This window comes from Tubulanus polymorphus, chromosome 5, assembly GCF_964204645.1.
Source record: "Tubulanus polymorphus chromosome 5, tnTubPoly1.2, whole genome shotgun sequence".
NCBI lineage: Eukaryota > Metazoa > Nemertea > Palaeonemertea > Tubulaniformes > Tubulanidae > Tubulanus > Tubulanus polymorphus.
This window is the reverse complement of record NC_134029.1, coordinates 15,227,521-15,242,894: the sequence shown is the minus strand read 5'-3', so window position 1 is coordinate 15,242,894 and position 15,374 is coordinate 15,227,521. Positions and strand designations below refer to the sequence as shown.

Here is a 15,374-nt window from a genome sequence, read left to right as displayed (position 1 = left end):
ATTTCTCTCTTCTTTTCGAGGAAGAGCTATCGAATAATACTTCTCTTCTCCACAATCAATTTCAAAGTCAATTTTATGAATTTATTGCTCAGCGGGTCCGAGTCCAAGAGTTTACGAGTCCGGCGTTCGCGTGTCTGACAGGTTTACGGGCATTTGTTTGTTACCTCTTTAATATTTTTGATTTCTTGTTATTCCGGTTATTTCATTTAAGTATATTGCTGATCAGTTCATGTAACCAAAAGCGTCAATAAACAGATTTTGAATTTATCAAGTTTAGATCAAGGTCGTTAAGTCGCGTAGGGCTACTAGAATTACGTTCGTCTCAGAGAGAAAACAAACGGCAGAAAAGTATCAGGTGATTATCGATAGCCTACTACGGTACACACAGTTGACAAACAGTGTTAGGCCTGTGCCGGTTGGTGTGCACTGGGACTAAATATACTGGTTGGTCAGTTGGTTCGGTTGTGAAGTGTGGAAGCTAAGAAAGCCTACCGGTATTTTTTTGTCTATAGGCCTATTATAGTAGGCAATACCATTTTGAATACGAAGTTGTAACCCGTATGTGACTGTATAGTGATCCCCATAGCTTAATTGACGTGAGTTCCCTACTAACGCTGTACGTGAGTTCCTAGTAGCCAATAGGCTACCATTTGAATTACGAAGTTGTTCCGGTTTTTCCAATCTTGACTGATAAGTGTACGGTACAGCTGTTCTTATTATATCAATAGGCATATTGATTGGGCTTATTATTTCCTGCTTTAGAATACTGAAATAAGCCCAACGTTCATTCAAATATCCAACATCGGTGAAAGTTTGATTACAGTATACATGTACTGTAGGTCTTCATGTTGTATGAATATTTTGCAGTTCAAATGGGAATGATGCTGATTCCAATGTCAAACGCAAGAAGTTAGATGGTCAAGGGCAGTCAACACCAATGAAGATATCTCTCTTCGACCGATGTTGCACCATAGAAGATCTGATTCTTTCAACTCAAGGAAAGTGATTCAACACGATCGACATAACACTGGTTTGCAGTAACTAACGGTTCATTTCATTTAGTCCTATGTACTTCTTAGCCAATTTGGATTTGATTGTTATTGAAACTCTGGAACTGTTAACAAAAGACAAGTAAGACAAGTTGAAAAAACACAAGTTATGCTTGATTCTCATGTTCAAATTTAATTCAAATTCATATTTATTTTATTACATCATATTTACAAAGCATATCATTGGTTCATACAGTAATAAAAATTAGGACAGAACAAATATTATTACAGAATTTCCAAAAAGGCAATGAATTTCTATAACTAAATGAACATTATTTTTCTAATAACTCAGATCAAGAGTGACTCTCCCGTTTATTAGGAAACACACACAACTAGTGGAATAGGTTTGATTTACACACATGTTGCAGGTATCCATTGTTTATAACTATAGAATTTGTAATCTATAAAAGCCAAAATCAACATCAGCCCGAAACTCAGACCAAATCAATTCATAATTTATTGATTGAATCTACACTACAATATGTATTTATTCAAATATTTCAATAAAAACATTAACTTCTTAAATCTATTCTAAATCATAATACGTTCTTATCTGTAAATTCACTCAATCTATCGACTCAGCAGGTGCTTAAGGTGAGTTCTTAATAGGACAGATCCATTTTTAAGCATGGTGATAATACAGTATCATGATGTTTGAATGCCAAAATAAATGCCTGGTCAAATAAATTAATATTAGTTGATTGTACGTCCGCGTATGTTAGGTTTCAAAGCTGTATCATATTTGACGTTTACACAGTGGTTGCATATTAGGTCCGAATCTGTCAATGCATTTTATTCTATGTATCGATATTTCATTTTTATTTACTACAATTCCCATCATTCTGAATGCCTTTGCAGAAAACCCGTCATCGCTGCTTGGCAGCTATATTTCCTTTTGAGGTTTATGTTTGATGCTCTATCCAACCACTCCGGTTTCAGACTGCACATCACTGAATACCTCTTAAAAACAGATCAATAACAGCCACATCAAAACTTCACGGAGAAGGCAAAAAATGGTTGTCCAACTTATTCAAACTTTATTGAGATCATTTTCAAAAAAATTGCAATATAAAATCTCTCAATGACAAATAAACATTACATAGAGTCCTGATTATAACATATTATTTGTCATTACAAACACAATTAAGCAATTTTACTTATAGGTCATGTGCCCTGTAAATAGAATATTGTGTAAAACGGATTTTCTTAATGTGATATGTGTATAAATGATAAGTGTGTTACTAATTCTGATTTTAGTAAAGCCATAACTGAGAAATAAGACTTTAAAGTAAGACGGGCGATGTATCTATGTCGTTCAACGTTGATTGAAGAGAAACCAACAGAAATCGAGCACTGAGCGCCCATGAAATTGTCTTGATATCGCTGCGCTATCTAGCAAGTGGGCATTTATGTCGGTCATCGGTCATACTTTCAAGATTCTCAAGTCGACAGTATCTCGATGTATACGCCATTTTTGTGAACTGATGACAAGTCAGGAGCTATTTTGTAGTCGACTAACGACTGTTTAAGGAACTTAAACGACTCGTTAGCTAATGGTTCTCCTAACGGTTGTTTGAGCAACACTTTATAACGTGGATGTTAACTAACGAGTCGTTAGGCCAAAAAAAGATGCCTTGTTTCTCATCACACTTTTGTTTTTTACCATGACGAGGGCGGGCGGTTTTTATTTTTATGTACTTTTTTAAAAAAAAGTAGAAATAAAAAGAACTGTTTGAATTTTTTTTGGAGATGCGGGAGGTGTCTTTTTATTTTTATTATATCAATAAAAATGTCCCTCTGACATATTCTCTTCAGATGCGGGAGGTAGTTTTTTTATTTTACCAAGAGAAATCGCTTCGAAATAAGCACGCCAGAAATCAAGCTCCACAGCGACCTTGGCATTTGACATTTAGGCCTACGTTAACCGACTCCGTTGATATGGATTCGAGTCACCAGTGTGGTGCCGATGATATTTATACGATCAACTTTTCTCGATACGTTCATAGAGAAATAAAATGATAAAAAGATGAAGATATGCGTATTATATCAATGCGGGCGGGCGGATTTTAATTTTTATAAAAAACAAATTTATTTTCGAGCTATGATGCGGGAGGGCGGACTTTATTTTTATCGCTAATTTGCCGATGATTTTTCCGATGCGGGTGGGATTTCAAAATCATGAGAAACAAGACATCTTTTTTTGGCCTTAGGAACTTCAAAGATAACCAACTTTTGAGCAACCGGCCCCTGGATGCTGAATACCAAGCGACTCAAAGTGTGCAGAAGTCATATGATTTTGAAACGTCAACGTCTTCGTCAGGCGTCAACATACTGAAAGAGGACGAAGTAGTGTTTTGACAACAATTATCGAAAGGGTTACAGACAAAATATCCGCCCTTTGATTCTATGGCGGTAGGGCCATTGTTGAAATTATTATATCTTGTTTTCGAGAACAAATGCACAATAAAAAAATCAGACCCAATTAATATCTACCGAAAAAGTTTCATTTTCATCGATTGGATGAGCCAAATCTAAGTCATGTAAGTATTGTAATTTCTAAGTAGGGTTCTATCACCCATGGATATTGGTTGTGCAATTTGCAGCACCACTAGCGCCTCAATTTCAACAGTTGCCTGATAATTACGTAAAATATTTACCTCTAGCCCGTCCAGAGAACGAAACTGTGAACGTCGCGTTCTTAGATTGTATCAATAAATAAATTCTCGATTTTAGAATTATTTTAATTTGTAAACAGTGGGTTTTTATCTTATTACCAGTCTTGTCGCGAAAACCATGGTGGTCAAATATTACCGACATAGGTCATGATCGAGGTGTTGGAAAAGTTGCTCGTAAATAACACGTTCATATCTTTTTGATGGTGTATTTAGCAAAGTTATGGGCGATGATTATTCGGATCTGATTCATTTATAAAGATACATGAGACAAGTCCTGATTTACAGATTTCCGGAAAAGATTCCTTTGCAAATACTGCATTAAATAAGTTACCGTACATATCAATGGTGAGACGTGCCATAATCAATATGAGGAGAATAACACTGAGGGAATGACATACAAGACATATTGTAAATATCAGTAAGTATTGTAAGTATTAATGAAGTGAGCGAGACGAAGGTAACCAATTGATAATGCAACAGTCGAGTAACTAAAAAAGGTTACACACACGCTTAATTACGCAATGATTCAGATACATGTTACAGTTCTTGAAGCTCGATAACTAGTACAGTTTTAGTTTATGTTAGAAGTGGTTGGAATAATCGAAACACTTTCTTCTTGCCATCCTTTTTGTCTATCCCGATGACGCTGCCATTGGAAGTCCAGACTTTTTCATACAGTTTGGAATAAATTGATTGATTGATTAATTGATTGATTGGTTGACAAGCGACGCAATCTCTGGGCAAAAGTCCACTCTTATGACGATATTGGTGCCTTCAAAGGCTGGCTTATGTCGACAAGCAACGCGACGCCTACCGACTCCAACCGACGCAACTGAGAGCAATTGCGATCGCAGCCCAGCTTTTATCGAATGCGCACCGATTCGCAGCAACTGCGGCCGACTAGCGGGACACTAGATCCTTCCCTGCTTATGTTGGTAACGATTACTGGCAACTGCAACGGCTCGCGGTCACGTGATTAGCATCTTGATAATAATTTGAGGTATTTTGAATTAGTGGGAAATATATTTCTGTAAGTAAAGCTATTTCTTTAAGATCTTCATCATTCTGATTCTGTTTTGAATACAATGTGCTAGCGACACCATATAAAGATGGCCGCCACACCATAATTCTACCAATTTCGTTTCTAGATCTTCGGTCCAGTCATCTGCCGTGCTGAAGGTTTGGTTTACGTTTTGAACTACTTGGATTTGAAAGTTTATGACTAATTACAAATGACGCTGGCCTAATTTGTACTATGTATATTCGGTCTGTTCTGTCGCGTCGCAGATGAGCTTATGTCGGTTGCGATCGAAAGCAACTGCCCGCCTACCGTAGGTCGGAGTAGAACATGGGCAACTAGTCGGATACGGCTTGCGACGAGTCGGTAGGCGTAGCAAGCCGGCTTATGTCGAACCATAGAGCAGCAACTGGCAACCTCTCGTAGGCCGCTAGTTGCCGCTAATCGGCGATAAACCCAGTTGCGTCGGTAGGCGTCGCGTTGCTTGCCGACAATGCCAGCCCTACGAGCGGAAGGTTTTTAATGATGCGATCTCAACTTCGATTTAGAGAACGAACCATGATTCCATCGATTCCATCAAGTATTTTTACCACTATCATCAAGTACTGGTTCCCGTCGACAAACGCTGTGGGCAACTTCATCGCCACGGAGGGATAAAGAATCACTAAGCTTTCCATTAATAGTGTTTACCACTAACTCGGCACAGTTTTCATCTTCTTTATTGGGAATTCCAAATAGTCTGATAATTTGTCGCCTGGAGTATTGGTTATTATCAATAGCGGCTTTCCGGGCTTTGTAAAGCGTATCTCCGTATCACCGTATCTGGGTCTTTTTGCTTTTTAAATAGGTCGTTTCTTTAACGTGACTAGCTTTTAACTCATAGAATGCCTGATCTCTCGCTTTGCTGATAGTCTCTAGATGAAACAATTTTTCCTCGGTGCGCTGAACAAGGTTTGTAGGGTATGTGCATATAATGAATTCATTTCATTAAATTTGTCAAATAGCTTCATCATACCCTCTGTGACCTTAGGACAGGCACCTGCTGTTTCAGTGTCGGTAGAGCTGCTTGGCCTGTAGCGTTTTTCTTTCTCAGATTGCGGTTCTGTTCTAGACTGTTTATTATTAGTATCTGAATTTTTTTCCGTAAAAGTTCCTGATGATAGGTTCACTTCTTCATTACAGGCGGTTGATTCTTCAGCTATAGCCCAAGGCACTGAATTGCGAGTCTCATTCAAACTTGATTCGTTGATGCACGCATCGTTGCGACATCATTCTTGCTAGCAAATTCAATATTTTCGCCTATAGTTGACTTTGTACGGCGTTTTTAGGGAACTCACGTACGGTTAACCTGTGGATATCACCGTACAGTCACGTACGCGTAACAACTTCGTACTTAAAAAATGGTATTGGCTACTATATAATAGGCCTATAGACAAATAAATACCGGTAGGCTTTCTTAGCTTCCACACTTCACAACCGAACCAACTGACTAACCAGTATATTTATTCCCAGTACGCACCAACCGGCACGCACAGGCCTAACACCGTTTGTCAACTGTGTGTACCGGTACCGTAATAGGCTATCGATAATCACCTGATACTTTTCTGTCGTTTGTTTTTTCTCTCCATCAAGTATTTTTACCACTATCATCAAGTACTGGTTCCCGTCGACAAACGCTGTGGGCAACTTCATCGCCACGGAGGGATAATGAATCACTAAGCTTTCCATTAATAGTGTTTACCACTAACTCGGCACAATTTTCATCTTCTTTATTGGGAATTCCAAATAGTCTGATAATTTGTCGCCTGGAGTATTGGTTATTATCAATAGCGGCTTTCCGGGCTTTGTAAAGCGTATCTCCGTATCACCGTATCTGGGTCTTTTTGCTTTTTAAATAGGTCGTTTCTTTAACGTGACTAGCTTTTAACTCATAGAATGCCTGATCTCTCGCTTTGCTGATAGTCTCTAGATGAAACAATTTTTCCTCGGTGCGCTGAACAAGGTTTGTAGGGTATGTGCATATAATGAATTCATTTCATTAAATTTGTCAAATAGCTTCATCATACCCTCTGTGACCTTAGGACAGGCACCTGCTGTTTCAGTGTCGGTAGAGCTGCTTGGCCTGTAGCGTTTTTCTTTCTCAGATTGCGGTTCTGTTCTAGACTGTTTATTATTAGTATCTGAATTTTTTTCCGTAAAAGTTCCTGATGATAGGTTCACTTCTTCATTACAGGCGGTTGATTCTTCAGCTATAGCCCAAGGCACTGAATTGCGAGTCTCATTCAAACTTGATTCGTTGATGCACGCATCGTTGCGACATCATTCTTGCTAGCAAATTCAATATTTTCGCCTATAGTTGACTTTGTACGGCGTTTTTAGGGAACTCACGTACGGTTAACCTGTGGATATCACCGTACAGTCACGTACGCGTAACAACTTCGTACTTAAAAAATGGTATTGGCTACTATATAATAGGCCTATAGACAAATAAATACCGGTAGGCTTTCTTAGCTTCCACACTTCACAACCGAACCAACTGACTAACCAGTATATTTATTCCCAGTACGCACCAACCGGCACGCACAGGCCTAACACCGTTTGTCAACTGTGTGTACCGGTACCGTAATAGGCTATCGATAATCACCTGATACTTTTCTGTCGTTTGTTTTTTCTCTGAGACGAACGTAATTCTGCACCGTAATTCTAGTAGCCCTCCGCGACTCAACGACCTTAAGCGTTTTTACGAAAGTCGATCGATTTCGATTTAAGTAAATCGATCGCAGAACCGGAAGTTGCATATATGGACTAAATCGAATCAAATCTCGTAAATGCGCTACGTTACATCCGCAGTCAACAAGTGTATTTCAAGATGGCGAATCCCAGAAGAGAAGAGATTCTGAAATCCGTCTTAATCGCTGTCAGTTTGGATTCGGCACCAATGTTGGGCTATCAGAACGTTTTATCGGGAACATATACATTAGAACCTCGAGTGAGTGAATTATATCTTAAATCCGAAGCAGTGAAATACACCAAATCAGAAAAGAAGGCAAGTGTCGAACATTACATTGAGTCAACAGTATCGAAATATCATTTCGATGATTTTCGCGGACGATTTAGAATCAGTAGACCATCATTCGAGGTACTGTTGCGGCACATGGGCCCGTTGATTACACAACACAATGAACTTTCTGAACGAAAACTGACAATATCGTATGAAAAGCAGTTACTTGTTTATCTCCACTATGCAGCCACACAAGATTCTATCATAAGGATCGCCGACTTGTTTGGGATATGTGAGGCATCTGTCTTCAATATCGTAGGTAGGTCCTATAATGGTATCTGATGTATAAGAATTATTAAACGTATTTTTAAAATTTGTTAAGTATCAGTATCGTCATATAAGTGAGTGACCGCTCTGCGATCTTGCACTGGTTAGCTGTACATAGTCCGTTATCTGCGTCGTAGTGCGCTGCTAAAAGTAGACTTATTTCAGATCATTTTGCGTTATAATTGAATTTCAGTTCGTTAAGCATACTATTGTTGTTTTTATTTGCAGGGTTGATTTCGGAATTATTAGAGAAACATGTTATGAAGAAGGTAGTGACATGGCCAACAGGACAGAGACTGCAAGAAGTAATCAGAGGTTTTGAAAAGAAGTTGATGGGACGCATATCCCAATTAAAACACCTGTTGCGTTTCCAGAGAATTACATCAACCGAAAACAGTTTCATTCGATTAATGTGTGTGCTATCTGCGACCACGAGTACAAATTTACATATGTACTTGTAGGATGGCCTGGATCAGCCAATGACTCGCGCGTGTTTAAAAATTCTGCCAGATTCTGCCAGCAGATGAAGCTGAAAGAGAACGCCTGTTTCCTGAAAACACACACATTTTAGGTGATTTAGCGTATGAATTAAATGAATACACAATGGTCCCATTCAAGGACTTTGGTAGATTGTCTAGGTTACAAAAAGACTTTAATTACAAGCACAGTTCAACCAGAGTTCCAATTGAAAATGCGTTTGGTATTCTAAAAGGTCGATTTATGAGATTGAAGAAATTGGATATGCATAATTTATCGAGAATGGTTACATTCATCAGCAGTTGTTTTGTTGTGCATAACATATGCTTGGAAAGTGACCCTGGACAATTAGAAGAATATTTGAGAGAAGGACTTCCACAGCTGCAAGAAAATGAGATGAATGATGGAGTCCCTATTGGAAGGCAACTGCCCTCCGGTGTAGCTAAACGTCAAGCGATTTCAGTTTTATTGTCAGTGTAGTTCAACCATGCATCAATTGGTTTTTGTAATATGTAACTGTAGGCTATTATTGTTTGTATTCACCCAATGATGACTATACGCACAATATTCAGTTCAATAAATTTTCAAAATCTGTGAAACTTCTTAGTGATTTATAGACAACTTTTCTTGATCCTTGACTCATCTAATCAATGTGGTTAAATATTAATACCGTTACTCAGTATAAGGCAAGGCCAGGGTTCATAGTGGCCCTCGAGTCATGAATTCAAGGCCTTGGAAGTCATGGAATAATAATCCTTGAATCATGGTCCTTGCTGGTCATTGTATTGTTTGGTCTACATGTAGTACACGAGTCTGAAAGAATGACAGTCAGTGGAGAACGGGGTGTTGTTTTAGTCCAGTCGAGGACATGTCCTGGGACCAGTTTGATGAACAGTATTCAGTTAGTACAATTTGAATCAGGTCATGGAATTTGAGTCAAAAAGGTCCTTGAAAGTCATGGAATGAGACTGGTCATGGAGCTACGTATGAACCCTACAAGGTAATGCAGTGACTTTTCCCCAGATACAGACGTCTCAAGTCTGACCTTTTGGGGGGTGAGTAAATACAATGTACATTGCTCAACAAAAACATCAAAATGATACAGCAATCCCAGTTTATTGGATCTGACTTGAGCAGTCTACTGGATTCTAAGAACAGTGCAGTTTGTATGACAGCAAATGACTTGTTCAAAGGATTTTCTTTTAGGGTAGATAACCTCAGCAAAATCATCACTTGAAAACTCATGAATAAACTTATCATTAAAAATATTTATTTTTGGTGCAGAGTTTATTATACAACAATTTTTCCTGTTTGGAAAACAAATAAAAATATAGAAAAAAATGATTGTCTATTAAATTAAATTTTCACCTGGCAGCAACAACTCGAGGCAAAAATTCCATGGTGCTTGATTATTACAACACAACAGGTTTCATACATCAAATGTGTATAGAAAAATGTTACATTACACATATACTTACAACTAACTCTGCTTATGGAATGTATAAAATTTGAATACATTTCAACAAGGGAGCTAGGACAAAAACAATATAGTAGCATGCCTTGGTCCACTAAATTTAAGAATGAACAAATTACTGGATTGTCTACAGACAAACGGACGGACGTCCTAAATGGGCTAAAAAAACAAAACAAAATCTCAAAACTGTTAAACATGGCAACACTTATGCATCTTAAAATTTATCAATGATCTGTTTCAGTACATTAATTTTCTCTTTTTCTCTTTCGTCTATTATTGCATTTTGACGCTCAATCAAATTGAACAACCTATCGGTGTCTTCTTTTCTTGATTTCTCATTTTCTTCCATCATTTTCAAGAGCTTATTTTGTCTTTCTGACAGGCGGGAATTTCTTTTGCCAACATTAGCAGTAGGAACTTCTGAATCAGACGAACAGGGCTCATCATCAGAAGGTAGATTGATGGATTCTATTGACAGAGAAGATGATATGCAAGAAGGCGTCGAACAAGGGCGAAGACCCAAGTACTCATCAAGTTCATCATAAAAAGGGGACTTTTCGGGTCTCTTCCAGTCTTATTGTTGTTGTCCTTAGCCTTTCTGTATTGTTGGATGAGATTGCCCCATTTATTTTTCAATTGTAGGTAAGTATAATAAAATCCTTTGATTTCCATCTCCTTTGAGATTTTTTCCCAAATACTCTTTTTCTTGGTCTTTCTATCATTGAATGCTGCTTCGTTTTGTCTATGGAGTTCAATTAAAAGTTTTACTGCCCCCTTTGGCATCAAACAGCTTGTTTCTAAAGAGAAAGAATACATCCATGAATATTTAATGAAGCAAAGCTTTGCCTTAGATATTTCGACTAAAGTGCTTTTTTATTTGACTAACCCGATGTACTAGTACTAGAACTTGTGCCTTTCGGATTGTCTGTTGATGCAGAATCCTCTCCGAGTTGTAAACTGCCTTCATCGGAACTCACTGCACAGGTTTGTTTCGCTTTCATCTGTTTATACGTATTTCGAAGAGAAACTAGAGTCTGAATATCTAAAAATAAAATGTAGACAAATCATAGGTCTAAGTACAATCTTCTCCAAAATTCCAGCAATAGAATAAACAAAGAAGTAATGATAGCAATACAAAGGGAACATACCACCAGCTACTGCTTTGTGATAGGTTGCACTGTTAAGTCGAAAATCTTCTATCCTATCATCAATCCTCAATGTGAACACAAATCTAAAAACAAACGAAATCAATTAATAATACCGACGAAATGTTGTCTTTTTTATAATAAATTCACGCCATTTTTTTCTTAATCAAATTATCGACGTATACTTCTCGTATTTACACGTCATTATTAGATAAAAACAGCTTAAAGTTTTTCTAATTTGCGAAACACTCAACTTACGATTCAACAACGCCGGTCTGACTGGAGGCCGCCATATTTGATTTAGTCGACTAACTTCCTCGCGAAGCAAGTTAGTCGATCGACTGAATTGATTCAATAAATCGCTGTCGTAAACGCGTAGATTTACTAAATCAGATTCACTAAATTTTGCTCGTGAACGTGATTTCGATTTCGATTTAGTAAATCGACTGTTCGTAAAAACGCTTCTTGATTTAAACTTGATAAATTCAAAATCTGTTTATTGGCGCTTTTGGTTACATGAACTGATCAGCAATGTACTTAAATGAAATAACCGGAATAACAAGAAATCAAAAATATTAAAGAGGTAACAGACAAATGCCCGTAAACCTGTCAGACACGCGAACTCCGGACTCGTAAACTATTGGACTCGGACCCGCTCAGCAATAAATTCATAAAATTGACATTGAAATTGATTGTGGAGAAGAGAGGGAATAATTCAATAGCTCTTCCTCATAAAGAAGAGAGAAATTTCGGAAATAAAACACAACATGGCAACTAATTGAACGGAGCCAAATTTCCGATGTTTACGGCTCGACAGTGCCTTTATAACGTGGATTTATCAAAATTCCCATGCAGTATCTGGAGATTGAAGTGAGCTGAAGGATATCTTACGGATTGTATCGGCGACAGCGGTAAGGTAAGGAAGCCTTTACACTTTTAACAAAAACTGTGTGGAAAAGGGAAAAAAAGAATTAATCACGCGAATTTCAATAGGGTTTTCTGTGAAGAAACAGAAAACCCTAATAACCCACTTCATCAATTTCTATCAACTCATGGAATATATTCCTTAGATATATAGCATAGTATTATAATAAATATGAACATTATAGAATTCCCATTGAGCCGTGATTCCATGGATGTGGTCTAACAGAATACTTAAGGTATCAGAGCCATTGGTCAGTAAAAGACCGATTCCATGACCACCGAATATCCATTGATTCATCTGGGATTAATTTCACAAAAGTTTTAACTAACATTTTCGGTGTTACTTCGTGTTTTCAATGGTGACAGCAATTCAAATTTAACCGTTTCAAGCTTAAACTTTTTCTTGAAACTGGGCCCTAATCTATCTTTAAAACCGTGTATGTTTAGAAAACTAGCCGAATGAATGCATCCTTTTTTATCAAATGAAATGGGATAATTATTAGAGAATGTTTTCTTTTTAACAGAATTGAACAGAATTGTCTGAGTGATTTAGCGAAAGAGGTTATTGTCTCGGGGAGTGTATCGTATAGGGGAACTCTCTTGTATTGTATTGGGGGAATTGCAAATTGATTGTAGAATATGATAAAGCCACTAAATCTTACCAACTTCACAATTTCTTCCCGTATATCCTTGGTGGCATAAACATCGATTCGGCCCAACGCATCGCCCATTATTGAGACAACCACCACTACACATAGCTGAAATAGAGTTTAATCAATTGAACTAGAAAGCCACTGGAGACGACTGGTGCCCCCACATCAGGCAGAACGCGTGTAAAATATACTCGGATGTCGACCCGTATATGAAGGCACGAAATTAACAAGAGGCCCATGAGCCTTGAAGCATTGGTATATTGTAGTGTGGTAAGGTAGCTTTACATCTGCCGGAAATTGTTCAAAGACGATGTTGATGTTGGGAGGACCACAGGGACTCAATAATTGAATGAATTTCATTTTTCTGCCGAACGATTTAGCCTACGCTAGTATATAGGAAAGTGTTTGTTCAAGCCAAAGGTCGAAGGGACGAGCTCGTAAAAAATAAAAATAAATTCTCGCACGCTCGAATTTATTTTTATTTTTTACTCACTCGCCCCTTCAACCTTTGACTTAAACAAACACTTTCCTATATACTCTAATAATTTCATATTTTAAAAGTGTGAGTAAAGTGTTAGCATAATAATCTAGATAAATAAGATCAAATATAGATTTCGAATAATAAAAAATCAATTTTTAAACATAAAAGTGTGAGTAAAGTGTGAGTGAAATAATTCATATTTAAAACATTGAATATTTATATTTATATGCGTTAGATTCTTATTTCTAAACATGAAAAGTGTTAGTAAAGTGTGAGTGAAATAATTCATATTTTAACATTGAATATTTATATTTGAATGAGTTAGATTTATTTTAATAAAAGATTTGTTATAAAAATGAAGAAAGAAGAAGAAGAACCTAAATTCAAAATCGAAATAAATGAAACCAATAAATCATTTTCACAGTTTAACATTAAAAATTATATCTCAGCATCAACTTTAGTGTATGGGAGACAATATAAAATCGATAATATTACTATGATTAATCAAATATTATCAAATGAAACACATTTAATTACTGAACTAGTAGATACTCTTGATAATGGTGCTAAAATTAAATCCAAAAATATTTAATACAGTTTTAAATTATAAAGGAACTTTAGATGAAAACATAATGAATATTCTTCAAACTCCTTTCAATGAAAGAAATGATGATTTGATACTTTCTAAAGATTACAATGATTTGATTAACTTAAGAATTGAAAAAAGACAATTATATCATTTTGATTTTGATAATAAACAAATTATCTACAATGAAAATTCATCAAATATTGGAATCCAATGTGAATCAGTTAATAATAATATATATAAAGATATTGGAATTCAATGCAACTGTGGTAAAATTAAATATAACAATCTATCTTTATTGGTGATATCGTATCTTGGTTGGGTCTTAGTTTACCATTTGATATTCCGTGTCAGCATCAAATGGTTTTAACTTTAGTTTCACATAACATTCCTATACGGGTTTCAGTCATGAGTAGGCCCACTCGATTGCTCTAGAAATATGTATTCTGCCGCAGAGAATTAATCCCAATTAATCTCATTGCTTCTGATAGGAGGAATAACAGTGATATGTAAAGACTTTGATATTTATATACCGGGGTTACATAGATTTATATTTTCCTATTCAAAAGAGGCCATTCCCCATTCTTTACTGCCAATGTCAATGCGGACATATCACTACCGATCGCTTAACCCCCTCTCATCTACCACATAACTAACGAGAAAAATGCGATAGAATAACTTTTTGAGCCAATTAATCAGACATCCGGTGACGCTATTTTGTAGGGAATAATTCAAGCATTATTTTGAGTCATTTTCAGCTGTTTCAACGAAAGGAGTTACAGCTTGATGTTACTATGTAAATGAGAACTGTGGGCGCTTTTTTCGACTATGACTTTCGATCCATTTTTCTAGCATTGGCGTGACGTCATAGACGCCAACCAACGCTAAAAATACAAAACGGCTTCCGGTGACCCTGACAGTTTTCAGTTACTTGCCTCATCTTTTACAAAACAGTTGTTGAATTCACAGGGACTGGATTAACTGATTATCGGTTTTACCGATACGAGCCCCTTTGGTTGAATTCAACGATAATCTGTCAAAGGTTGGATTGATGAACGTATACGCATAAAAAACATGATTCATTTCAAGGATAGAGCTACCAATTTCTTACTACTTCACAGTTTCTGCCCGTCACTGCGTTTAGGCAAGTGAATATTGTATGCCCCCATAAAATTGCCACCCTGAAGAGGTCCGTTGTTATCGAGGATAGCTGCTAGGTGCTTACCCTCATCGGTCACTCTAAAAGGATTTACATTCATTTTATTAATTGGAAAAGTGGGCTTTCAGATCAGAGGCCGAGAGGTCGGCACATCACTCATCACCACTAATATTTTTTTCCTAATAAATGGGCGAAAAGAAAAGAAAAGCAGTCTTAGCAACAATTGAAATAAAAAAGTTAGTCGATGTTACAAAAGAAATTGAAGATAAAATATTAAAATTAGAAAAGATAAAAACTAAATATGGAGATAAAATATCAGCAAATGTTAGTACAACACGAGAATTTAAAGTATTTTTACCTGTAGATGGGTTTCATTGAATAAAGAGGAATTAAAAGATTTAAAAG

The 15,374-nt window shown here is 36.8% G+C and overlaps 1 protein-coding gene across 1 annotated transcript in view; it reads right to left on the bottom strand.

Moving 5' to 3' along the window:
* LOC141906266 (fibrillin-3-like) overlaps nucleotides 1-15,374 on the bottom strand; it is a 769,611-nt gene that overhangs the window by 595,734 nt on the left and 158,503 nt on the right. Inside the window, exon 6 of the mRNA XM_074795508.1 lies at nucleotides 12,753-12,848. Coding sequence (XP_074651609.1) covers nucleotides 12,753-12,848 — 96 coding nt within the window. The remainder of the gene's footprint in view (nucleotides 1-12,752; nucleotides 12,849-15,374) is intronic.